Source organism: Saccopteryx bilineata, chromosome 6, assembly GCF_036850765.1.
Source record: "Saccopteryx bilineata isolate mSacBil1 chromosome 6, mSacBil1_pri_phased_curated, whole genome shotgun sequence".
NCBI classification, from domain to species: Eukaryota; Metazoa; Chordata; class Mammalia; order Chiroptera; family Emballonuridae; genus Saccopteryx; species Saccopteryx bilineata.
Window position 1 is genome coordinate 180,043,681 of NC_089495.1, and position 26,780 is coordinate 180,070,460.

The 26,780-nt window shown below is 40.4% G+C and overlaps 1 protein-coding gene across 2 annotated transcripts in view; it reads right to left on the reverse strand.

Moving 5' to 3' along the window:
- Positions 1-15,235: 15,235 nt before the first annotated feature.
- The window catches only part of PLCB1 (phospholipase C beta 1), a 688,569-nt gene continuing 677,024 nt past the window's right edge, over positions 15,236-26,780 (reverse strand). The window contains exon 32 of one of the 2 annotated variants that reach the window (XM_066234441.1): positions 15,236-18,520. In XM_066234441.1, coding sequence (XP_066090538.1) covers positions 18,293-18,520 — 228 coding nt within the window. In that variant the 3' untranslated portion in view covers positions 15,236-18,292. The remainder of the gene's footprint in view (positions 18,521-26,780) is intronic. The other variant, XM_066234442.1, reaches the window with a different exon arrangement.

Consider the following 26,780-nt stretch of genomic DNA (forward strand, 5'->3'; position numbering starts at 1 on the left):
GCTGTATCATGTAGGCCAGGGGTCTCAAGCTCGTGGCCCGCGGCCCGCAGACTGGCCCGCAGATTAATCCACGAAGTTTGATTAGTCTGCGGGCCGCACGGCCACGAGTTTGAGACCCCTGATGTAAGCCCTGAGATCTGTAACATATACTCGCTCACAACCTTCCCCAGTTTACAGAAATTCAAAGAATTAAAGAGAAGCCCAAGTGCTTAGCTCAGAGTAGATGCTCAGTAGGATGACCCTACATCAGTTTTGCCCAGGTCAGTCTTGGTTGCTGCCCATTGTCCTGAGCTAATTTATCAATTTTCATGAAAAAACAATAGGGTTCTGTCTGGCAGTTGATACCGGCTTCCATTTGGGACCTCCTCAGGAGCACCTGGCCTCTTCATATGGTCTGGGTTTGCTCACAGCGTGGTGGCCTCCGGTAGTCAGACATATGGTGGCTCAGCGTGTTCCAGGATACAAGGCTGAAGCTGTATTACCTTGTTTGACCTGACTTTGGAAGTCGTGCTGCATCACTACCCTCTCATTCCATTGGTCACAATGCAGCCCAGACTCAGGGCAGGGGGCATGGCTACCATCTAATGCTGAATGACTAGTTGATTAGGAGCAAAGAGAAAACTAGAGCCACATCGGCCTATTCCACCCCGTGTTTATTCTTCCGTGCTAAGAAGACCCATCTGCCTCCATTATTTTTTTACCTCTCTAATCTGATAACATAAGGTGTGAGCGCCTATGTATTCTGAGAGCTAACTCATGAACAGTCTTGAGAAGGTCTAACAAAGACTTGGAATTTTGTACATCATCTGTTTGTCCTGTGTGTATCAGCCAGAGTTCTCCGTTGCATAAATAGTTTAAGAAAGTATTAAGGGAATTAGATAGCTAGCTCACCACATCCCCAGAAGGGTCTGACAATCAGGCCTGGCAGCTACACAACAAGGAACAACATCAAGGTCGCACTGCACGGGCAAGGCCCTGCTGCCTCTAGGACAGAGCCTCTGTCCTTCACCTCCTGTTGTGGAGCACCACAGGCCAGACCTTCATCCACTACTGCTCCTGAAATCCGTGGCTTTGCCTCCATCCTAGCCAGGATGGGTCCACGCCGTGCCTGCTTCCCGATGTCTTATGCATATTTATCCTAGGCCATGTGTCTGGGCTGTTTTTAATTATAGAGAGTGAATTTTTAGTGTCTAACCCAGAATATGCAAATTAATCAGGTAGTAAATCCCTCAAGCATAAGAAGCATGATGTTTAGGAGGTGCTGAGAAGACAAAACACCCAAAAAAGTCCACTATGTGATGAATGTGTACATTTCTAAGGCATGAGTTCCTAGTTTTAATCAGATATTCAAAGAGGTTCCTGCTCCCTACATGTTAAAAATCAATGTCACATAGACTTTGCTTGTACCACCACGAACTTAAGTGTTTGAATACATTTATGTATATGAGTCCATTATACTTTGTAGAATTGAGGACTGTGAGGTCCAATTATCTACATCTTTCTGCTTCAATAATATAACCAATCAGTATAAAACAGATAGATAGTAGAATGGTAATTTTTTTTCCATTGCTAAATCTGTTTTGTGTCTTTCTTTGGAATGACGGCAAAGTATACTATAACCTGGATTAGCAAGTAGTTATTTTAATAGATTTTGTTTAACTACTACTTTGAGAATAGAAGGCAAAAGTAAAAGAAAACAAACATCACAGGAAAAGCCAATAAAGATTTATCCTAAAAATAGACTATCAGGGGTGGCTTAGAGTAAGAACATATTTAGCTCAACTTTCTACAATTTCCAATGTAAATTCCCTGTAGACTCAACAAATGCACAACTATTTAAAAAAATCAATCTTTCTCAATCTTTAGGAATGGTAGGACCACAGACTAAAGCATTCTGGGGAATTACACACAACATATAAAATTAGAACTTAAAGGAATCTCAAATCAGAGGACAGAAAGGATAGTTTTATGCAAGATCAGCAAGTTCATGGCAGAGACTGAACTGGAAACTAAGGACTTTTTACTCCCAAGTTGAAATCCTCTCCTCCAAAACAGTCTCAGAAAGGCTTGTAACAAAAATTGTGTTTTAGTTGGTTACTGCTGTGTAACAAGCCACCCAACATATTGAATGGCTCCAAACAAAACCCACTAACTAATGCTTACACGATTGCAGGACGGCCGGTGATCTGCTTTGGGCCAGGTCTGCTACTTCAGCGGGGCTCATGCATCCAAGGTCAGCTGCTAGATGGCTAGGTGGCTGGGCTGATTGAGCTCTATCACACATCTGGTGCTTCAGCTGAGAAAAGGAAGCCAACTGCTTAGTGAAGTCTCTCAGCCTCCATTAGGGTAGCACAGCCTGTTCTTATTGTAATGTCAAGGTTCCAAAAGATAGAGGTTTAGGAACTGGCAAAATGGAGAATCTCACTCCATTAGCCAAGGCCCTTCATTCATAAAGCCAGTCCAGATTCAAGGGCAGGAAAGGGACATCTCTTCTTGACAGCAGGATCTATAGTGACATTAAAAAAATATCAAGGCTGTGAAAATTTAGTGTCATTTAAAAATCTATTTACCAGAGGTTAATTTATTCAGTCAGGGCACGTATTGATTGGCATTCGCTGTGACTGGCCCAGTACTACAAAAAGCACTGGGCAAACAATAAAGAGTAAAAATAAATATCGTATTTATTTCTTAATGAAAGATATCACAAAACCAAAACATGTTTCTTCGGCAGTTTGGTGATTCAGGGTGAGGTTTTAGATTGCTATCCTGAAACCATCAGTCCTTTAATTTGATATTACAACTTCTATTTAAAAACATCACATAGAAATTCAGGAGTAATTTCATATGCCTAAATTAAAATTGGCTTTGGTGAGAATAATTGACTTCTCAGAGGTCCGGCCAATAGGGAACTGTCAGGCTAGATGAGTTTTTACACATGTCAGAGAAAAATTGGAACTCCAGTGCTAATTTTAGCTCACAAAGATATCTACATACATTTGACAACTTGAAGGTCTTTAGGTTATAGGGAGAGTATTTGCCATCTTGATCTGATATTTTTCTATCAAATTGCTATTTCAGCTGAGATACGTGAGTGTCTAATGAGCACTTAGTTTTTAGGTTTTGAATGGCTACTTTCCAAGGTTATTGATAGCAGTATTTTCATGTTGTCCTGATACAGGAACTGGTCTGGGCTACATCAAAGGTGTTCTTCAGGAAAATACTTTTAAAATTTCAAAATATACCCCGTGGAAACTGAGTATCTTTCCTACAGAGAACAACTGTAATTCCAGATAAAATAGAAACCCAATATTTCCTTAAAGGTCATGAAGAGATGATAAGATAGCAAGTAATCAATTACCACACCAAACTCAAGGGCACAGCTGGATCCCAAAGAAACAGGCAGATCACTGAAGCTGATTTTTGTGCTGAGAATACCTCACTATTCAGGCAAATTTGAATAATCCTTTTGATGGCCTCTCCGGATGAGATAGATTAAAATTAAAGTCTAATGGTCCATTCCAATTAGAGGGTTCCATGTTAGAATATAGGAAAATCAGAAGTAATTCTAACATTATATTTATTATAGTAAAAAAAAAATTTTTTTTTTTTTGATTCTCAGCTGGAGGAAAAATAGTCCTTGCTTTCACTCATATTTGAATCTAATAAACAAAATGAACTAACAACTCAAATAGAGACGGACAGACTCATGGATGGAAAGCAGGCTGACCGGAAGGAGGGGAGCTGGAGGAGGGGCATGGGAGGGTTGAGCATAAAAGTACGAGAAAAGGCCCTGGCCTGTTGGCTCAGCGGTAGAGCGTCGGCCTGGCGTGCGGGGAACCCGGGTTCGATTCCCGGCCAGGGCACATAGGAGAAGCGCCCATTTGCTTCTCCACCCCCCCCCCTTCCTCTCTGTCTCTCTCTTCCCCTCCCGCAGCCAAGGCTCCATTGGAGCAAAGATGGACCGGGCGCTGGGGATGGCTCCTTGGCCTCTGCCCCAGGCGCTGGAGTGGCTCTGGTCGCGGCAGAGCGACGCCCTGCAGGGGCAGAGCATCGCCCCCTGGTGGGCAGAGCGTCGCCCCTGGTGGGCGTGCCAGGTGGATCCCGGTCGGGCGCATGCGGGAGTCTGTCTGACTGTCTCTCCCCGTTTCCAGCTTCAGAAAAATACAAAAAAAAAAAAAAAGTACGAGAAAAATGGGAGAACACCCATGGATGCAGATGACAATGTGGTGACTGACGAGAGTGCGGTGGAGGAGGGAGTGGGGGGATAAAGGGTGATGGACTGACGAAGGGGCAAACATAGTACAGTATATACAAAATGTGTATGGAATTTTGTGCCTGAAACCTATATAATTTTGTGCCTGAAACCTATATAATTTTGTTAACAAGTCATCATAATAAATTTAATTAAGAATTTTAAAAATAATTTTTAAAAAAAGAAAAATACTCCTCATGAGGTTGTATCTACAAACTAGCTTCATAAAAACACTCATCGTTAAAATGGACCATTATGCACATTATGGTTCAGAAACATTAAAATAAAAAATTACAGGAGGTATCTGGGCTGAATTCTTCTCTGGGTATGACGTAGAAACGAACACTAATTCTTTCTGTCAGAAGGCCTCTTCATCCTTGGTGTCAGGGAATACCCCTCAATAATTTTTCAAGAAAAATAAACATCATAGAGTAAAAATTAATTAAGCATGCAGGAGAATAAAACAACATAAGCAAGAACCGGCAGAAACCAAACTGTGATATTGACAATTATAGAAACAACTTAAAAAACATACAAGAGAAAAGACCAGTAGAAATAATTTTCAGAGAACAGTCGCTATGAAACGTGCCCTAACAATTTTAAAAGAGTAGAAAATAAAACATCTAGGAACAATATGTTTTTAAAAAAAAGCAATATTTGAAATAACAAACAGCTCAATAGACAGGCCTAACAATAGATTAGACATGGCTTATGAGAGAGAGAGGATTGATCAATTTAAGAGAGGTCAGAATTTGTAAAGTAGTACAACCATTATGGAGGAAAGTATGGTGGTTCCTCAAAAAACTGCAAATAGAACTACCTTATGACCCAGCAATCCCTCTACTGGGTATATACCCCAAAACCTCAGAAACATTGATACGTGAAGACACATGTAGCCCCATGTTCATTGCAGCACTGTTCACAGTGGCCAAGACATGGAAACAACCAAAAAGCCCTTCAATAGAAGACTGGATAAAGAAGATGTGGCACATATACACTATGGAATACTACTCAGCCATAAGAAATGATGACATCAGATCATTTACAGCAAAATGGTGGGATCTTGATAACATTATACGGAGTGAAATAAGTAAATCAGAAAAAAACAAGAACTACATGATTCCATACATTGGTGGAACATAAAAATGAGACTAAGAGACATGGACAAGAGTTTGGTGGTTACCAAGGGTGGGGGGGGGGAGGGAGGACATGGGAGGGAGGGAGGGAGAGAGTTAGGGGGAGGGGGAGGGGCACAGAGAACTAGATAGAGGGTGACGGAGGACAATCTGACTTTGGGCGAGGGGTTTGCAACATAATTTGATGACAAAATAACCTAGACATGTTTTCTTTGAATATATGTACCCTGATTTATTAATGTCATCTCATTACCATTAATAAAAATTTATTAAAAAAAAAAAAGTAATTAAAGAAGGCTGAATTTTCAAAAAAAAAAAAAAAAAGAGGTCAGAATAATTTTGAACTAAAGTTATTAATTGAACATAATAGTTTTCTTGGAGGCCATTATAAAATCAATATGCTGAATAAGACAGGAAGGAAGTCAGGAAAAACAGAGAGGGTTATGGGAGGGGGTGGACCGCTGGAATGGCTAATTTAAGCCATGTGTTTATCCAATCTCCCTTTGGGTAATGGAGGGTTTCGGCAGATAGTACATTTTAAAATATAAAAAGCATAGACTATTGCCTTATATCCTCAGAATCAGGATCCAGCACATGACAAGATAGAATTATCCAATATATTGAAATAGAGACCATCATGCGCCACTGATTAGAAAAGGCAGAGCGCAATCAAACATATTCAGGTGAAGATTCAGGGACACTCGGGAGTTAAAGCAGAAAATGCAGGTTTGGGGATTAAATGAGACCTCAGCAACATTTCAAGCAGTGAGGCTAGGACGGATGGTTGACATGAGAATAGAGTCTAAAGGAACTCTTCCTTCACCTTGGTTGGCCAGTTGAATAGCCTTTTATATTGCATACCACAGAAGTGTGTAGTCACCTTTAAAAGCCTTTTGGATGAGCTCAGGTTTTCTAGGTAGAAAGAATCATTTATGAATTCAGAAGATTTTGGTAGGATGTTCATTATTTTTATATGACTCAGTTTAGTTTGTTTTTCTTAGTACGGATCTGCTAATAATCTCAGTTGGTCTTGAGTGCCGCTCTGCCCCAGAGAGCTTGTGCAGTGCCGGGCGGTGCAGAGAGAGGGCCTACCTTCCCTTCAATTCATCTTTCTCTGCAGACCTTCCAATGAGTCATCTGCTGTCCTGCTCAGTTTCTGTCTTCCTGGTTCATTGAAATCCGATGGTTCTCTCTGCATCACCTCTTCCATCTTTGGGAGCCCGGGAATTGTGCTGTTGATTCCATGCCTCTCTAGGATATAGAAATTTCTTGAAACTGTCTTAGTGCAATTTGACAAGGTTGGCTATGCTTCCTCTGGAGTCTGGCTATTTCTTTGGCCTGAGAGAGGCAAGCTTCCTCTCTCAGCAACCCCCTAAGACCTATACTCTGAATACATCCCTTACATCTTTCGACATATCCCAGCTCAGGTAAAAGCTTATTTGCTCATGATTTCTTTCAAACATCTGTCCATAACTGGAATCCTCTCCATTCTGCTGAGTGTATGGGGTTTTGCATGACGAAGCCCAGGAGGAGAAACTCACAGATTTCTAGCTTCCCACATCGCTGCTCCCCTTCCCCGAGACATGGAAAACAGACAGGCTTAGCATTATGAATGAAGGGAGAATCACATGGGGAAAGTGTTGGGGTGGGGAGGCTACCTTATTTTATTTTTTAAAAATTATCCATCCGCTTATCTTTGGAAATCGAACTGCCCTAGATCCAGCCAAGGGGAGTCTCTGCCTTGAGCCCATTCTTTAAACAGCTTCAGTCTGATCTTTTTCTGGTTGTATATCTCCATAAAGAGACATTTGCTGGGCCTGGGGCACCTGCCAACCTAGAGATCACGAACTCCCTTTAACCATGCTGGGCATTCTGGAATTCTTTGCTCAGTTACCCCCAAGCCTACTGCTGGGGCCAGCACAGGCCTCTTCCCTGGGTCCAGCCCTCTGAAACTGGATAAGCTGGGACAGGCTGGAGTGCTAAGGAGTTAATGATACAGAAGTGAACCTCAACCAATGAAGGAGGGGCACTGGCGGATCAGTATCCCAGGATGTTCGTGCTTAGGTGGAACAATTGGGAAGGCGCTCAGTAAGTCTTCTAAGGGTCACAGTGCTAGTGAGTTCAGTTGCTCACAGTGACAGCCTACTGGTCAGAATAATTTTCCTTAGCTTTATCCACATCCTTGCCTTACTTAAAGAAAACAGATTAAATCGAATACTGGGAGAGATTTTTTTTTGGGGGGGCGATATTTTATCTTCAACAATCAAACACAGGAAGAGAAATAAATGGCAAAAGTATTTTTTCTTTTTTTTAAATTGTTAAGATATCTTTACACTGCTTCTTTTTCTTAATGTTCTTATTTTTTGACAGAGTCAGAGAGAGGGATAGATAGGGACAGACAGACAGGAACGGAGAGAGATGAGAAGCATCAATTCTTTGTTGCAGCACTTCTGTTGTGCATTGATTGTTTCTCATATGTGCCTTGACCGGGGGCTACAGCAGACCGAGTGACCCCTTGTTCAAGCCAGCGACCTTGGGCTCAAGCTGGTGAGCTTTGCTCAAACCAGATGAGCCCGCGCTCAAGCTGGTGACCTTGGTCTCGAACCTGGGTCCTGTGCGTCCCAGTCCGACACTGTATCCACTGCATGGCAAAAGTATTTTTAAGAGACTTTGTAGTATATGATGAATCAAATCCTGCTTTGGTGTTATTACTAGAGACCTCAGGACAAATTGATCTCCAAATAAACTACTTGGACTCAAAAACTCTCTCTCAGTGGAATATCGACCATATCCTGGGTTCAGGAAGGTGGGGTTGCCCTTTGGTGCAGGCAAGTGGAAAGCGACTTAGGAAAGCAGCTCTTGGAGAATAAAAAGGTGTTAAATGTCACTTAATGCCAAAGATTCTCTGTCACAGTCTGTGACAGAGACAGAGAGAGGGACAAATAGGGACAAACAGACAGGAAGGGAGATCAGAAGCATCAATTCTTTGTTGCAGTTCCTTAGTTGTTTATTGATTGCTTTCTCACATGTGCCTTGACCAGGGGGCTATAGCAGACCGAGTAACCCCTTGCTCAAGCCAGCAACCTTGGGCTCAAGCTGGTGAGCCTTGCTCAAATCAGATGAACCTGTACTCAAGCTGGCTACCTTGGGGTTTCAAACCTGGATCCTCTGCATCCCAGTCTGACTCTCTATCCACTGCGCCACCACCTGGTCAGGCTATCACAGTCAGGAGAGAGAGAGAGAGAGAGAGAGAGAGAGAGAGAGAGAGTTAACTTGTGTAGCATTATCACTGATGTGGTGAAATGGAAATAGACATTTTCTTTTTAACTGTGTCGGTGTAGAGATATGCAGTATGGTCTAATTTTTTAATTTTTAAAATACTTTTTTATTAATTTTAATGGGGTGACATTGATAAATCAGGGTACATATGTTCAGAGAAATCATCTCCAGGTTATTTTGACATTTGATTATGCTGCATTCCCATTACCTGAAGTCCAATTATCTTCCGTCACCTTCTAACTGGTTTTCTTTGTGCCCCTCCCCTCCCCCGACCCCCTCCCCTTTCCTCCCCCCCCATAACCACCACACTCTTGTCCATGCCTCTGAGTTTCATTTTTATGTCCCACCTATGTATGGAATCATAAAGTTCTTAGTTTTTTCTGATTTACTTATTTCGCTCAGTATAGTGTTATCAAGGTCCTTCCATGTTATTGTAAATGATCCAATGTCATCATTTCTTATGGCTGAGTAGTATTCCATAATATATATGTACCAAAGCTTTTTAATCCACTCGTCCACTGATGGACACTTGGGCTGTTTCCAGATTTTTGCTGTTGTGAACAATGCTGCCATAAACATGGGGGTGCATTTCTTCTTTTGAAATAGTGCTACAGTGTTCTTGGTGTATATTCCTAAAAGTGAGATAGCTGGGTCAAAAGGCAGTTCAATTTTTAATTTTTTGAGGAATCTCCATACTGTTTTCCACAGTGGCTGCACCAGTCTGCATTCCCACCAGCAGTGCAGGAGGGTTCCCTTTTCTCCACATCCTCACCAGCACTTATTCTGTGTTGTTTTGTTGATGAGCGCCATTCTGACAAGTGTAAGGTGATATCTCATTGTGGTTTTAATTTGCATTTCTCTCATGATTAGTGATGTTGAGCATTTTTTCATATGCCTATTGGCCATCTGTATGTCCTCTTTGGAGAAGTGTCTATTCATTTCTTTTTCCCATTTTTTGATTGGATTGTCTTCCTGGTGTTGAGTTTTACAAGTTCTTTATAAATTTTGGTTATTAACCCCTTATCAGACATATTGTCAAATATGTTCTCTCATTGTGTAGTTTGTCTTTTTATTCTGTTCTTATTATCTTTGGCTGTGCATAAGCTTTTTAGTTTGATAAAGTCCCATTTGTTTATCCTGTCTTTTATTTCACTTGCCTGTGGAGATAAATCGGCAAATATATTGCTGTGAGAGATGTCAGAGAGCTTACTACCTATGTTTTCTTCTAAGATGCTTATGGTTTTACGGCTTACATTTAAATCTTTTATCCATTTTGAGTTTATTTTTGTGAATGGTGTAAGTTGGTGGTCTAGTTTCATTTTTTTGCAGGTACCTGTCCAATTTCCCCAACACCATTTGTTGAAGAGGCTGTCTTTACTCCAATGTATGCTCTTACCTCCTTTGTCAAATATCAATTGTCCAATGAAAGTGTGGATTTATTTCTGGGTTCTCTGTTCTGTTCCATTGATCTATATGCCTGTTCTTATGCCAGTACCAGGCTGTTTTGAGTACAATGGCCTTGTAGTATAACTTGATATCCAGAAGTATGATACCTCCCACTTTATTCTTCCTTTTCAAGATTGTTGAGGCTATTTGTGTTCTCTTTTGGTTCCATATAAATTTTTGGAATATGCCTGACCAGGTGGTGGTGCAGTGGATAGAGCATCAGACTGGGATGCAGAGGACCCGGGTTCGGGACCCCGAGGTCGCCAGCTTGAGTGCAGGCTCATCTGCTTAGAGGAAAAGCCCACCAGCTTGGACCCAAGGTCGCTGGCTCCAGCAAGGGGTTACTCGGTCTGCTGAAGGCCCGCGGTCAAGGCACATATGAGAAAGCAATCAATGAACAACTAAGGTGTCGCAACGCACAACAAAAAACTAATGATGATGCTTCTCATCTCTCTCTGTTCCTGTCTGTCCCTATCTATCCCTCTCTCTGACTCACTCTCTGTCTCTGTAAAAAAAATAATAAATAAATTAATTAATTAAATTTTTGGAATATGTGTTATATATCTTTGAAGTAAGTCATTGGTATTTTAATCAGTATTGCATTGAATTTATAAATTGCTTTGTGTAATATAGACATTTTAATGATGTTTATTCTTCCTAACCATGAGCACGGTATATGCTTCCACTTATTTGTATCTTCCCTGATTTCTTTTATCAATGTTTTATAATTTTTTGAGTACAAGTCTTTAATCTCCCTGGTTAAATTTATTTCTAGGTGCTTTATTTTTCTGGTTGCAATGGTGAAGGGGATTGCTTCCTTAATTTCTCTTTTTGACAGTTCATTGTTAGTGTATAAAAATGTCTCTGATTTCTGAGTATTAATTTTATATCCTGCCACTTTGCTAAATTCATTTATCAGGTCCAGTAGTTTTTTGACTGAGACTTTAGGGTTTTCTATATACAATATCATATCATCTGCAAATAATGATAGTTTTACTTCTTTTCCAATTTAGATGCCTTTTATTTCTTTTTCTTGTCTGATGGCTGTGGCTAGGACTCCAGGACTATGTTGAATAAGAGTGGTGAAAGGGGGCACCCCTGCCTTGTTCCTGATCTTAAGAGGATTGCTTTTAATTTTTGCCCATTGAGTATGATATTGGCTGTGGGTTTGTCATAGATGGCCTTTATCATGTTAAGGTATGTTCCCTGTATTTTTACTTTGCAGAGAGTTTTGATCATGAATGGGCACTGGATTTTATCAAAATTCTATGACCAGGAAACCTGGGTTTCTAATGTGAGTGAGCCTAGGGAAGCACCAGTGTCTAGAACAGCAGTTCTCAACCTGTGGGTCACCACCCCGGCGGGGGTTGAACAACCAAAACACAGTGGTCATCTAAAGCCATCAGAAATACATATTTTATTTAAAAATGTATTGTATAATAAATATGTATTTTCCGAAGGCTTTAAAGGACCCCTGTGTTTTGGTCGTTCAACCCCCCGGGACCCACCGGTTGAGAACTGCTGGTCTAGAACATTGTAGGTGTTTATTAAATATGTGTTGACTGAATGCATCACTAGTAAAATGTTGACACTGGGGTATTTATAGCCTTTCTCAGTGCAAAATAATTCTCTTTTTGCCTGCTTAGCTTGTAAACCTTTTGGGGGCTGAATTTGGCAACTAGAACATTCAGGGAGGGTAGAATGACCTACATTGGAAAGGTTAGAAGATTACCAAAAAGGTTAAAGATGGTTAAAAAATTGAATAAATCCAGAGATGAAGGTGAAGGGGAGAAAAAACAAAAGCCCACAGAAACTGGGGTTTGAGGAAGATTTGGGGGGCAGCTCCTACCTCTGTGACAATCACACACACACAGAAAGGCATGAAAAGCAGTTTTAAGACACTTTGTAGTATATTATGAATCAAATTCTACTTTGACACATTTTCTAGAGATTTCAATATGAATTTATCTATCTTTTCAACTTTTTTTGGTCTTGGACTGGTACTACTTAGAGTATAATACTCTCTAGAGATTGGGATTTCTATTGGTTTTAAATAAATAAATATGCAATCTCAGGTTTTTATGAAGTAAATATTGCTTTGATATAAAAATTAAATTATGATGTTTCTTTGATTCTAAAATACACTTTTACTATTAATATTCCTGAAATTGTCCCTGGCTGGTTGCTCAGTGATAAAGTGTCAGCCCAGTTTGTCTATGTCCTGGGTTCGATTCCTGGTCAGGGCACACAGGAGAAGCACCCATTAGCTTCTTCACACCTCCCCTTCCCTCTTCTCTTTCTTTTTCTCTTTCCCCTCTCATAGACTGGCTCAATTCATTTGAGAGCATTGGCCCCATGCGCTGAGGATGGCTCATGGGTCCTCTGCCTTAGGAGTTAAAAATAGCTTGGTTGGGAGCATGGACAGAGCATCGGCCCTAGACTGGGGTTGCTGGGTGGATCCTGGTTGGAGTCATTTGGGAGACTATCTCTGTCTACCCTCCTCTTATTTAAAAAAAAAAATATATATATATATATATATATATATATATATATATATATATTCCTAAAATTGGCGTGTACCTTTATGTGCAATGAGAAGTCACAGTTTCATTAGAAAGATTGGTTTTTTCTTTGTTATTAGTACATTTGTTATTGACTTGTTAAACGGTTTGACAGCAAACGTTTGATGTTACGTAATTCACCTTAGCTTTTAAAGGCAATGTAACAAATATTTCCATGTAAAATTTCAAATTTTCACTTGTTCTTACTAAATTCTCTGCCATAGGAAAGTCACTGGGTCCCAGTGAATTCAACCTACTTTGCACACTATTTTTAGGAGGAAAAAAATATATGGAAAAAACCTCAAATATTTTATATTTAGTTAAAACTAAAAAGAGAGAGAGCAGACAAATGACTTTTTGGATTCACAGAGAAAATAAACAGCACCACTTTCCAAATAACCTCTGGCTATTCCGTGTTCTGGGAAGAATGGTAATTGAGAGAGCCTTCCTGAGGCAGAGATTTGGGGTGGACAGGCACAAAGGGGACTGGAGGACGAAAGTCAATAAAGGGGATCCAGATTCTAAAATAAATATTCACCCAATTAAAAAGAGGGCAGCCTGGCCAGGAGGTGGTGCAGTGGATAGAGCGTCGGACTGGGATGCAGAGGACCCAGGTTCGAGACCCCGAGGTCGCCAGCTTGAGCGCGGGCTCATCTGGTTTGAGCAAAAGCCCACCAGCTTGAACCCAAGGTCGCTGGCTTCAGCAAGGGGTTACTCAGTCTGCTGAAGGCCCGCGGTCAAGGCACATGTGAGAAAGCAATCAATGAACAACTAAGGTGTTGCAACGTGCAACAAAAAACTAATGATTGATGCTTCTCATCTCTATCCGTTCCTGTCTGTCTATCCCTGTTTATCCCTCTCTCTGACTCACTCTCTGTCTCTGTAAAAAATAAATAAATAAATAAATAAATAAATAAATAAAATAAAAAAAATGGGCAAAGGATTTGAATAGACATTTCCTCAAAGGTATAGATGTAGTCAAGATAAACAACATCATTAGTCATTAAGGAACATGCACATCAAAACCCCAGTAAGAGATTATTTCACATCTACTAAAATGGATACAAGAAAAAAGACAAAAAGTATTGAAAAGACTGTGGAGATATTGGAAACTCCCTATATTTCTGGGAATATAAAATGGTGCAGCCACTTTGGAAAATGGTTTGGCAGTTCCTCAAAAAGTTAAACATAGAGTTATCCTCTGAACTAGCAATTATGCTCCCAGGTATATACCAAAGAGAACTGAACACATATTTCTATGAAAAAAAACTTGTACATGAGTGTACAAAGAAGCTTGATTCAAAATAATCCAGAAGTAGAAACAATCTAAATGTCCATCAAGTGATGAATGAATATATAAAATGTGTATAGCTGGCATAATATTCAATCATTAAAAGGAACAAAGTACTGATAGTTTTCCTAAGAGGGATGAACCTTGAAAATTTTATGCTAATTGAAAGAAGCCAGACACAAAAGGCGACACATTATATATATCAAATCATATAAAATGTCCAGAATTGACAAATCCATAGAGAGAGAGACAGAGACAGAGACAGACAGAGAGAGAGAGAGAGAGATCATCAACCACCAGATATGAGAATAAGCGAGAGTTCAGAAGATTCTGGTGCCCAGCCTTCCAATCTTCTGACCGAGGTGCCAGACACCATACAGCAGTGGTCCCCAACCTTTTTGGGCCACGGACCGGTTTAATGTCAGAAAATATTTTCATGGACCAGCCTTTAGGGTGGGACAGATAAATACACAAAATAAAATTATATGACCGGCGTAAAAACTGTGGTATTTTTAAATATAATTATCGAACTTACAAGACAAGTGTCAAGAGTGAGTCTTAGATGGATGTAACAGAGGGAATCTGGTCATTTTTTAAAAATAAAACATCGTTCAGACTTAAATATAAATAAAACGGAAATAATGTAAGTTATTCTTTCTCTGCGGACTGGTACCAAATGGCCCACGGGCTGGTACCGGTCCGCTGCCCGGGGGGTTGGGGACCACTGCCTTACAGTAGAGACATGCCACCTCTGCTTTGCCTTGTCTGAATTCTTGACCCACAAAGACTATGAGAAAATAATTATTGCTTTAAACACCTACGTCTTGCAGCAATCTATAACTAATACATTGCTTTTGAGGTGCCTATACAACATTTCTTTTTTAAAAATCAATGTTGCAGACTCCTTTTATCTGTTTTATAAGAAAACTTACTCTGTCAGTCCTTGTTGCTTCCACTATTTGTGAAAAAGCTTTTGATCATTTTGCCTGCCTTAACTTTGGTCAAGGAAGAGAGGAAGGGAGGGAGGGAGGGAGGCTCTATTGGAAGTAATGGGCAAGTGCAATGCCACTCCTAGAAAGGGGTGGTGGAATGTCAGAGTAATGACAACTGTGCCCTCTGGTCACACACGTTGCAGCATCTCGAGTTTCTGCACTGGCACAGATGTGCTGTCCACGTGGGCATTCCACCCCTGAAGACTGGCATGTGCCTGCTCCCACCATCCTGCCCATCAGAAGAAGGTTGGCCCTGACACTCAGAAATAACAGCTGGGTTGTGTTAAGAAATTTTTATTGTTTCCTTTGGATTTGTGATGAAAGCACATAAAATTACAAGTGGAAGAAACATCATGCCACAAAATTGCATAGAATTATTACAAAAATGTGAATTATGCATTTTAAATAATTTGAAATAGAAGAACCAAAATATGTACATTTTAAGAGCTTCAAATACTTTGTCCTATCTTGTTTTTTCTCTTGTGAAAAAGCAAAAGTCACAATATCCAACCCATCACAAACAATATTTATATAGTGCACAAGCACAACATTAAATTCAAAGTAATGCAAGCAATGGCCCTTTCTTTCAGAAGTATTTAATGACTGCTTAGCTATTACAGGAGTATTAATTTGATGATTGGCAATATTGAAATGTTTAAATGAAATGTTAAAAACCAAATCACATGGCATGTCATTAGAACTTGGAAAATTGGTTTACACGGCCAAAACCACGCTATTCTCAGTAGTGTCAAAGTAGTGAGGGGCACAGTCTAATTTAATACACAGCTCTACTCTCTATTATAGGAAAATCCACAGTACAGAATTTCACACATTCAACAAAGAACAAGGCAAATACATAAAGGCACAAAACTGCACATCATATAGATCCCTTTCCTTATCTTAGTCTATTTCAAGTAATATTAATATTATTAAATGATAGTATCACTGTAGTAGTTTGAATGATGCAAGATGGACAGTGTTACACACCACCCCACAACTGCAAAAAGTGTCATTGTACAGATATAAAAACGTGATTACAGCAAATGGCCAAATACAAACATATTGTAAAATGACTATAGTCATTAAGATAATGAAATGCAACTACCAGAACAGTTTTGTGTAAGTCAAGATTATTCAACCATATTCTATCATTGGACTAAATGTAATACAATGTTCTATAATAACCACTATTGTGTTTGGTTATGAAAGCTATTATTAGTTCGTTCTTCTGCAATTTTAGACAGTCTGTAATTTTGTTTATAAAAATGCAGCGTTCGCTTTTGACCATTCTTGCTTCCTTATGATTAATGCCTTTCTTTCAAAGTGCAAAAGTAAAATGATTTACAAAAGCTATCTCTTTCAGTGGAAGTTTTATTAGGTGTCTAGTTAACACCTCAAATCTTTTAGATCAAAATACTATCATCTCCAAAGAGGACAAGATTTTCCCCCTTGTGTCTCGCTAAGTGTGTTTTTTAAAATCAAACACTCTTCCTAATTTTGAACTAAACCTTTAGTTTGATTAAAATCTAATTGTGATCCTTAGTTATTGCTTAAATTTAAATAATTTCCATAAAAATATTAAATTCTTGAAACAATTTTTAGGACACAACTGGCTTTTGTATTTTAAAATATTTGGCTAAGCTACGGACAGACAAGCTGTGAGCATCCTGCTTTAGAGCTTTAATCTCAATGTTCTTTGTGTTACTCTCTAAACAATATTTTCTTCTACATAATAATTCTCTATTATTTATGACCTTTTAATAATATTTTTGATCAGTTTTGCTTTGATATAATTTGTTTTCTTATGCCACCTAACATAAGAACTTAACAACAAGATACAGTTAACTGAATTGAATGTACATAGTAAATATATAATGAGATTTTTTTTATTATGTTAGAATAAAATTGAAATCTCTTGGACTTAAAAATTATGGAAGATACTAATAAAATTTCATATTTTTGTTCTATACATTTTTGCATATTCAACTTATTGAAACAAGCTTAAAATCCAGTTATTGATTCTGCAAAATATATATCAAATTCACATTCTACATTCTAAATCTAATTCGACTTGCATCAAAGACTCTATCAATTATTTCTTAGACTATCAATAGGCTTTATCCATAAAATCTAGATGTCTGACCACCTTTATCTCTATCCGTTTCTCCCTAAGTTTGGTTTTAAGTCTTGTGGAAGAGATTTGGGTCATTGCCAATTAAGAAACACACACCAACACTCGAATGAATGTGGATGTATGAGTGAGTGTGTGTGTGTGTGGTGTTCGAATCTGTATTTATATGACTGAATGTGTACATATATACATGGAGATAATATATATCATTTATATATGGGTCTGTGTACTCTTTAGATAAATATTCAATCTTTATCTCTATATTAAAAATAAATGAACCATAAAAAATGTCAAGACAGCAAAAGAAGCACTGGGACCTGTTTAGTCTGATTGAATCTCTGCTCAGCATACATCAGCTGAACTAGTCTTATTCAACTGAACATATTCTCTAGAGTTATTTATTCATTTCAGGGTAACAACCAATGAATACTCAGACTTTGAATGTAAATAGTCAACTCAGATCGCCCACTGCCTGGAAATGTGCGGCCAGATTGCTCATGCAGCCAAATGTACAAGCCATATTGCCAAGTCTGGGAATAGCTTCACCGGACAAGTATATAATCAAGTGATTTTTTTTTCCAGGAAAGTGATTATTTGAATCACTATGGTATCAATAAGCCGTGTCAGCAACAAATACACTGATGCCTTTATGATAAATAAATTAGCAGGCTGCAAGCCACCAGTGCTTGCAAAGCAAGGGACAAAACAATTTAAAAATGCATGTTAAACTGAAGATTATGGCAGTTGAGTGGCAGGTAGAAAAAAAAATGTTCAAAGTTGGTTGTTCAATAGTGTTCAATAGTGATACGCATTTCTCCAACTATTCCTATTATGTTTAAAATACTTTATACCAGAGCTTCAAATAAAAACACAAGTTCGATTTTCTTCAGAGAAGACACAGTCCTTCATTAAATGGTCCATGGAGCCTGGAAGTTGCCTGCTTTGAATTTTACTATTGGAAAGAAAACAAAAATCCCATAGACATGCACTCTCCACTAGTAGACCTGCAGTAGTTTCCACATCACACATGGCGCCTGGCCATGGGTGGGTCTGCATGGAGCCTTCTGGAACTCTCCATTTGGTATGGACTTGGGGCAAAGGGATGTTTTCTCGGGAAGATGCTCTGGGCAGTGATCTTTGTAAGAAGAGAGAGTCTGATGGAGCTGGCGTGGCCATGCATGTTCCGAAGGCCGGGCAGAAACAATCACAGAGGAGTATCAAACTCTTTCGCTGGGTGGTCTCCCTCCAGCGAGGAGCTGGAGGGAGGCCGGTGGTTCAGTTTTGCAGGGTCGGAGGCCAGGGAGGAAGGGGCCGAGCTGTGATTGCTGTCCTCGCCGATCTTCCCTCTCATGGCTTCCTGCACGAACTCCAGGATCTCCAGGGGCAGTCTTTTGAACTTGTCTTGGTACTCCTGCTCCAGCTCCACCTGCAGCTGGGAGACATCAGAGGGAGGAGGGTTTTGCATTATTCCGGTTTCCAGAACCACCCAGGCAGAAAGTCCTCGAAAGACATGTGCAGAGACGGAGGAGGGATAAATTAATTTTACTATCATCCGCTGCTTACCTATAGAGAAGATGTAGAACAGAGTTTAGCTGGACATGTCATTTGTCCATAGCTGAACGTCAAGTTCAGGTTAGGTGTGGCTGAACAGGGCTAAAGACGTGCAACAGTATAAAATATCTATTCAATATGCACACACACACATACACACACAGACAAGCCTTTGGGAAAAGTTTACAGAAGTAGTAAGCAACAATTTGAGATTTTCTAATGTATGGTTGGAAGCTGCTGCTAGCCAGGGGTGTCAAGGTCAGCCATGAACGGAGCTGGGGGGGAACAAGGAAGCTGGCTGGAACAGACCAAGGATCAAGGCGTGGGTCCTAGGAAGTGCGGCCTCACCCAGAGGCTGGGAAGCCCAGTTTCTACAGAGGAGTTGGGAGCATTTTTACACACCGCACATATTCGTAGAACCAACTCTAACTTCCATTTTGACTTCTTTTATCGCCTCTTTACTCTGATTCCTTTTTTTTTTTTTTCATTCTAATTTTTATTTGCCTCGTAAACTGTTGTAGCGAGCTTGTAAACTGTCTTTTAATTTATCTGTTGAATGCTCTGGAGAATCTTCAGACTTTTTAAAAGTCACACAACACTTTCTTTAAAAGCAGCCTCACAGGTGGCCCTAATAAAACAAGCAAAAGCCGCCTTCCTCGGGGAAGTGGGTTGAGAGACGGGGCCAGGGGAGGGTGTCGCTCAGCCCCGCAGAGCTCAGTCGAAACTCAGAATGTTAAAGAAAATGCTCTTTGCTTATGGAATGGTGAGCGGATGAGCATTCTGTTAGAAATGGCATGTAGGACTAAGTCCTTCAGAGCACTGAGGCAGCTTCTCTTAAGACAAGTCCTTAAAACCTTTAATTAATTAATTAATTAATTTATTTATTTATTTATTTTCGCTTCTCAAATGTTAAGGTGCATACAGATCACCTGGGACTTGAATTTTTGATTCTGATTCAGGAGATCTGGGTTGGGCCCCGGAGCTGGCATTTCTCAGGGCTCCCAGGTGCTGCCAATGCTGCCACTCACTCAAGACTCTCTGGTTAGCTTCCAGTCTCAGCTCCCAATTCTATGTTTTGCTTGGATCCTGGCTGTGTGTCCTTCATCTGCAGCTTCAGTGCAGTCTCTGGACTTGCTCTGACCCCTGGGCTCTTGACCCCTGACCTCTAAGGTGATGACAGTGCTTGGGATCTGTCCCCGGCTGTCTCGAGCACCTTTCTTCACCCCATTCTGCACAGCGCCTGCAGCTTGAGAACACCCTCCGGTTCAACTCCTTTGTACTCCTGCTGCGATGCCAGAGAAATTTCCCTAAAGCTCAGTCATTTAATGTAGATCCACACTCCCTTATCTGCAATTTGAAAATCCCCAAAGTTCTAAAATCCTGAAGCTTTTTGTAAATTTGTGGCAAACCCACTGACATGAACTGATATAAGGCTATTTATAATCCTTATTTATCCTACTTTACATGACTATCCATACATGGTTCTATAGACTTAATGTTTGATTATGAGGGTGAACCAGGCCTCCCTGGGATATTAGGCCTATGGCATATGTATCATATCACCTTTCTAAAATCAGAAAATTTGTGTATTTTGAAAAAACAACAGGCCCCCAGAGTCTCAGACAATGGAATGTGGATCTATTTGAAAAACGTTTTCTTTTTATTTTTTTATATTAAAAAGAATTGATTAAAATGACTTGACCGCCCTGGCTGGTTGGCTCAGCGGTAGAGCGTCGGCCTAGCGTGCGGAGGACCCGGGTTCGATTCCTGGCCAGGGCACACAGGAGAAGCGCCCATTTGCTTCTCCACCCCTCCGCCGCGCCTTCCTCTCTGTCTCTCTCTTCCCCTCCCGCAGCCAAGGCTCCATTGGAGCAAAGATGGCCCGGGCGCTGGGGATGGCTCTGTGGCCTCTGCCTCAGGCGCTAGAGTGGCTCTGGTGGCAACATGGCAACGCCCAGGATGGGCAGAGCATCGCCCCCTGGTGGGCGTGCCGGGTAGATCCCGGTCGGGCGCATGCGGAGTCTGTCTGACTGTCTCTCCCTGTTTCCAGCTTCAGAAAAATGCAAAAAAAAAAAAAAAAAATGACTTGACCAGAGTATTTGAAGTCACCTAGTCTTTCCAAATAAAAAATGTGGGGTAACAATGAGTACATTGTGCTAGAATCTGCATTCTAATAGCCAAGGAGGAATCACGCGACAGAGGGATACCCCCAGCCCTGACAGTCACGTTGCTGAGAGGAGCAAAGGCACCTTCACACACAGCCCCACCCTGAGTGTCAGGGGCAGGACAAGCCCTGGAGCTCTGAACACAGGAAGATGGTGACCCGTTCTTTACCAGGTGTCCCAACAATCTAGAAGGAGGTGGGGCTTCCCCACAGTCCAGTGTTCGACTGTTCTGTTTGCTATCATCCAGACTTCATGGTCAGTTTGCCGCCATTTTAATTCAGTAACATGTGCCTTGAAAGTTTCATTTGCAAGGAATGTAAGGAAAGGGAGAAAAGCAAGGGGCCCCTGGTTTCGGGAACAGCAGATGGCTGTTTTCATTGGGTTAGACTGGGGGACCATGAGCGATAGATACACCTGACCTAGAAGTCAGTATCTCTTAGGTCCACAGTGCTTGATAGTGCTGTTCCTTTTCTTAATTTATATAAAAAAGAAAACATGAAATGTGAGAAAATTATAAATATTTAAACTAACATTTTCTAATAATTTTTAATAATCTAATTCTAATCGTTATGATTCTGCACCCAATTTTAATGTGTGGGTTTTTTCTTCCATACTGCAAAACAATTCTCTGTGACTCCCACTGGGTGTCCTGCAGTTGAACTCAACTCTGACGCCATCTACCTGGTGACAGAAGCAATCTCACAGGTTAAGGTCCATTCCTTCAAGATTGCTTCCTATCCCCATCCCCATCCCCAACTGCAAGTCCAGTTGGTCACTTGTGCTTCCATTTGGAGTTCCATTAATTTGTCAGAGCAATTCACAGAACTCAGAGAAACATTTTATTTACTAGATTACTGGTTTATTACAAAAGGATGTAACTCAGGAACACCCCATGGAAGAGATGCAGAAGGCAAAATACGGAGGTGAAGAGTTCCCTGAGCTCTCCAGCAACGTCACTCTCCCTTGCCTCCATGTGTTCACCAACCCAGAACCTCTCAGAGCTCTCCTTTCAGGTTTTTATGCGGGCTTCATTACATAGGCACTGCTGATGAAATCATTGGCCATTGGCTTTCAATTTAATTTTTTTCTTTTTCTTTTAGTGAAAGGAGGGGAGATAGTGAGAAAGACTCCCTGACCAGGATCCGCCTGACAACCCTATCTGGGGCCAGTGCTCAAACTGAGCTATTTTTAGCACCTGAGGCTGACACTTGGATCAACTGAGCCACTGGCTACAGAAGGGGAAGAGGGAAAGAAGCTGGATAGGGAAGGGAAAAGAAGCAGATGGTTGTTCCTACTGTGTGCCCTGACTGGGAATCAAACCCAGGACGTCCAAATGTTGGGAGGATGCTCTAGCCACTGAGCCAACTCGCCAAGGCTGGACTTTATTTTTTAATGAGAATGAAATTTTATTAGTAAAATAAGAATATTTTTAATATATGTTAGGGTTTTCTAGAGAAACAACCAAAGCATATATTTTATATATTAACTGATTGGTTAATAAGGCTTACCTACATGGGGGGGGTAATCTGCTTTACTCAGAGTTCACTGATTTAAATGTAAATGTCATCCACAAAAATATACCTTAACAGAAACATCTAGAATAATGTTTGATCAAACATCTGGGTACTGTGGCTTAGCCAAGTTAGTTGACATATAAAATTAACCACCACAATGTGCTAGCAAAGTCTGGGACTCCTTGATGAATTACTACTCTACTGAATGTATTTTACTAAGTTTTCCTTGTGCACCCCTCAGTTCAGTGGTGTCACAGTCAACAAAAGCATGTGGTTATTTCCTTTTCAGAAAAGTCAGAAATAAACTTTGATTATTGAAAGAATGGATTTGCTTCTAAAACTAATTGTTTTTGTAGATTTGCTGGATTTTATTTTTATTTTCAGTTACAGTTGACATTCAATATTGTTTTAGATTAGTTTTGGCTGTACAGCATAGTGCTTGGATGATTATATGATTTACAAAGTAATCCCCCAATAATTCTAGTACCCACCTGGCACCATACATAGTTATAATATTATTGACTGTATTCCCTATGCTGTGCTTTACATCCCTGTGACTATTTTGTAACTACCCACCTGATACTTCTGAGTCCCTTCTCCTTTTCCACCCAGCCCTCTCACCCCCTCCCATCTGGCAACCCTCAGTTTTTTTCTCTATCAGTCTTTTTCTGTTGTGTTTATTTATTTTGCCCTTTGTTAACACATATAAGTGAAATACTATGATTTTTATCTTTCTCTGACATTTCATTTAGTTAAAACCACAATAAGATATCACCACCTCGCATCTGTCAGAATGACTATCATCAATAATTCAACAAACAGTTGTTGGTGAAAATGTGGAGAAAAGGACACCCTTGTGTACTGTTGGTGGAAATGCAGATTGGTACAGTCACTATGGAAAACAGTATGGAGGTTCCTCAAAAAATTAAAAAAAGAACTATTTTATGACCCAGCCATTCCACTTCTGGGTATATATCTGAAGAAAACCAAAACACTAATTCGAAAATATACATGTACCACTCTGTTCACTGCAGCATTATTTACAGTAGGCAAGATCTGGAAGCAACCCAAGTGCCCATCAATAGACAGTTGGGTAAAGAAGATGTGGTATAGATATACAATAAAATGTTACGAATAAAATTTTAACATTTGCAACAACATGGATGGGCCTAGAGCAGGGGTCCCCAAACTACAGCCCGCGGGCCACATGTGGCCCCCTGAGGCCATTTATCCGGCCCCCGCCACACTTCTGGAAGGGGCACTTCTTTCATTGGTGGTCAGTGAGAGGAGCACAGGTGTCGCTCACATATAGTACTACTTCCAGTGACGTGAGATGCATGCGTCAGGGCTCCAGAAGCACGTCATATCACTTGTTACAGCTAGCAGTGACAAATATGGAACCGGACATTGACCATCTCATTAGCTAAAAGCAGGCCCATAGTTCCCATTGAAATACTGGTCAGTTTGTTGATTTAAATTTACTTGTTCCTTATTTTAAATATTGTATTTATTATCATTTTGTTTTTTTACTTTAAAATAAGATACGTGCAGTGTGCATAGGGATTTGTTCATAGTTTTTTTTATAGTCCGGCACTCCACTGGTCTGAGGGACAGTGAACTGGCCCCCTGTGTAAAAAGTTTGGGGACTCCTGGCCTAGAGTGTATTATGCTAAGTGAAATAAGCTATTGGCTTTTCTTTCTTTCTTTTTTTTTTTTTTACAGAGACAGAGAGTCAGAGAGGGATAGACAGACAGGAACAGAGAGATGAGAAGCATCAATCATTAGTTTTTTCGTTGCGCATTGTGACACCTTAGTTGTTCATTGATTGCTTTCTCATATGTGCCTTGACTGCGAGCCTTCAGCAGATCGAGTAACCCCTTGCTTGAGCCAGCAACCTTAGGTCCAAGTTGTTGAGTTTTTGCTCAAATCAGATGAGCCCGCGCTTAAGCTGGCGACCTCGGGGTCTCGAACCTGGATCCTCGGCGTCACAGTCCAACGCTCTATCCACAGTGCCACCGCCTGGTCAGGCGCTATTGGCTTTTGAACACAATGACCAAGCCTCCTCCTCTCCCGAAGGGATTGAGTATAAGACTTAAAGTTCTAACTCTCAATCACATGGTTGTGTCCCCTGGCAAGCAGTCCCCATCCCTAGGTGCCTTCCAAAAGTCATCTCACTAACATAACAAAAGACACCTAAATCGTGATCATCACTTATGAAATTCCAAAGGTTTTAGGAGCTCTGTGCCAAGAACTGGGACAAAGAACAAATACATATTCCTTATTATAAATAATAGTATCAAAATAATAATAATTTAATTTTAACTATTTGAAACAATTTTTAATAATTGACCTAGCTGTGGCTAAATTAGTGGACTCTTTCTTCTATCATGAGTTAGTAGTAGGTTTTATTGTATTCTAAACTATTTTAATAAATTAAATTCTTTTAATTAAATAATTTATTAACTCAAATTAATTTATTACATGCCAAATATTTTGACTTTTTAAAAAAAAAGCCATTCATCTATTAATGAGCTAATGACAAAATTGCGCTTATTATTAAATTTCAAGTTAGAGCTCTTCTTTTTACTCATCTTTTTCCTTCTGATGAATGAAATACATACTCATTGTAAGAAAATATGAAAAGTATGCTGAGAAAAGTCTGGCTCTATCCCCCCAAAAAACCCAGCTATCAAGAATCTAGGGCTCTTGCAGACCAAGTGTTGCCAAGCTCAGATATTTAGGGGGAAAAGGCAAGTCATAGAAATCAGAGAAGCCGGCTGCGTGGAAGGAGGTAGGAGTGGTCAGGAGGGTGTCCTCTCAGGGGTGCTGAAGCTCAGTGCTAGCTGATGCCTGACAGGTTCTGTTTTTTCAAGAGAAGTCAGAAATCCAAATTCTCATGTAAGATCTCCTGATTTAAGAACATTTTAAGCAATCAACTCAAGCGACATTTATGAGTCCTACTGGGCTTGTTAGAGCATCCAACTTGTCTCCTAACAGGCTTAGACCAGAGAACTCAAAAGATGGGATCCAACTGTGGAATTTCAGTTTGGCTTTCTCCTAATTTTTCCTCCCCCGAATCCTGAACTTCGGAGGGTTCTCCACTGGAGAGCAGGGCTTCCCTTTAATCGTCCCTCTGCTGGGGTTCAGAGCCATCTCACTGAAGCCCCCACTGGTTCAGGTACTTGCACTGGAGTTCTGCACTGTGCGGCTCACACTGCAGGTTCTGTGGGAATGGCAGACAGACTGCATGAATGACTGCAGTTCTTCACTCCTCCTTGCAGTCATGGCCTTTGCGGTTTCCGCTAGCTAGAGTGGCGTGTATTGCTCATCTCCTTGAACCCCGGAAGGCCCTGTGATTTGCTTTGCTCAGCTCAATGAGCCAGAGCGGCAGTATGCAGCTGTGAACCTAGACCTCAAAAGGCTTGTGTGCTTCTGCTGTCCCTGTTGGAAGCTTACTCAGGCATCGTATGAAGAAGTTCAGGCTAGCCTGCTGGAGGAGGAGACACATGACCTGGTTAAACCTCTATCACTTCAACTGACAGTCAGATATGAAAGTCAAGCTATTATGAAACCAGTCAGCCCCTGGCTAAACACAGGGTTGAGCGAGCCTACTGAGATCGGCTGAGCCTGGCCCTGATGGAAAGAACTGCCTCGCTAGCTCATAGACTCATGAGCTTCGTAAATGCTTATTGTTTTATGTCACTGAGTTTTTCGGTTGTTTTGTTAGGCAGCAGTATTGTGGCAATAACTAATTGATACAGTGGGAGAATTTAGACATATCATATATGGTCCAGCTTCATAAAGAATTCATGATTTAATCCAGCTGCCCCTATCTTCTCATTACTGTGGCTTCAAAACACATTTTGGGGGCAAATCACCATGGAATAGATCTTTACAAGAAATTTGATTTTGTAGGATATGCCTTTAAGTTTTTTCTATATTATAATAGCACACATGAGCTTGCCTGGATCTTAAATTTATAAGGTATATTTTTAGAAAATGGGTGAAAAAGAAGAAAAAGTCTAATTTAATCTCCAGTTTTAAGGCAGATAGTTATACTCCAGTATTAATAAATAAGAGCATTAATAGACTTGGTTTCATTATAGGCTGAGATCTCCTAATTGACTAGCTAGACTCAATTTTGAGTTTCTTAGTGAACTTGGTTTTCAAACAACGTTGCCACTCATCACATTGCTGTTCCATAAGAAGGACCAGCCATACAGTCGAGTTGAAATGTGTCCAGCCCTGTCTGACTAGATTGTCAAAGGTTTTTGCACTTGGGATGCTACTCTGCCTCTGACATTTTTTTCAACTGTCTTAAGAAGTAAAGCAAGGATTTGATTTAGTGAAGCAAAGGTTTTTAGAGGTTTAAATATAAGTGAGGATTAAAGAGGAAGGAGGAAGCAATGTTGCTCATGAAGGTTAGTTCACAAACAGGAAAAAAAACCCACACCTCAGTATA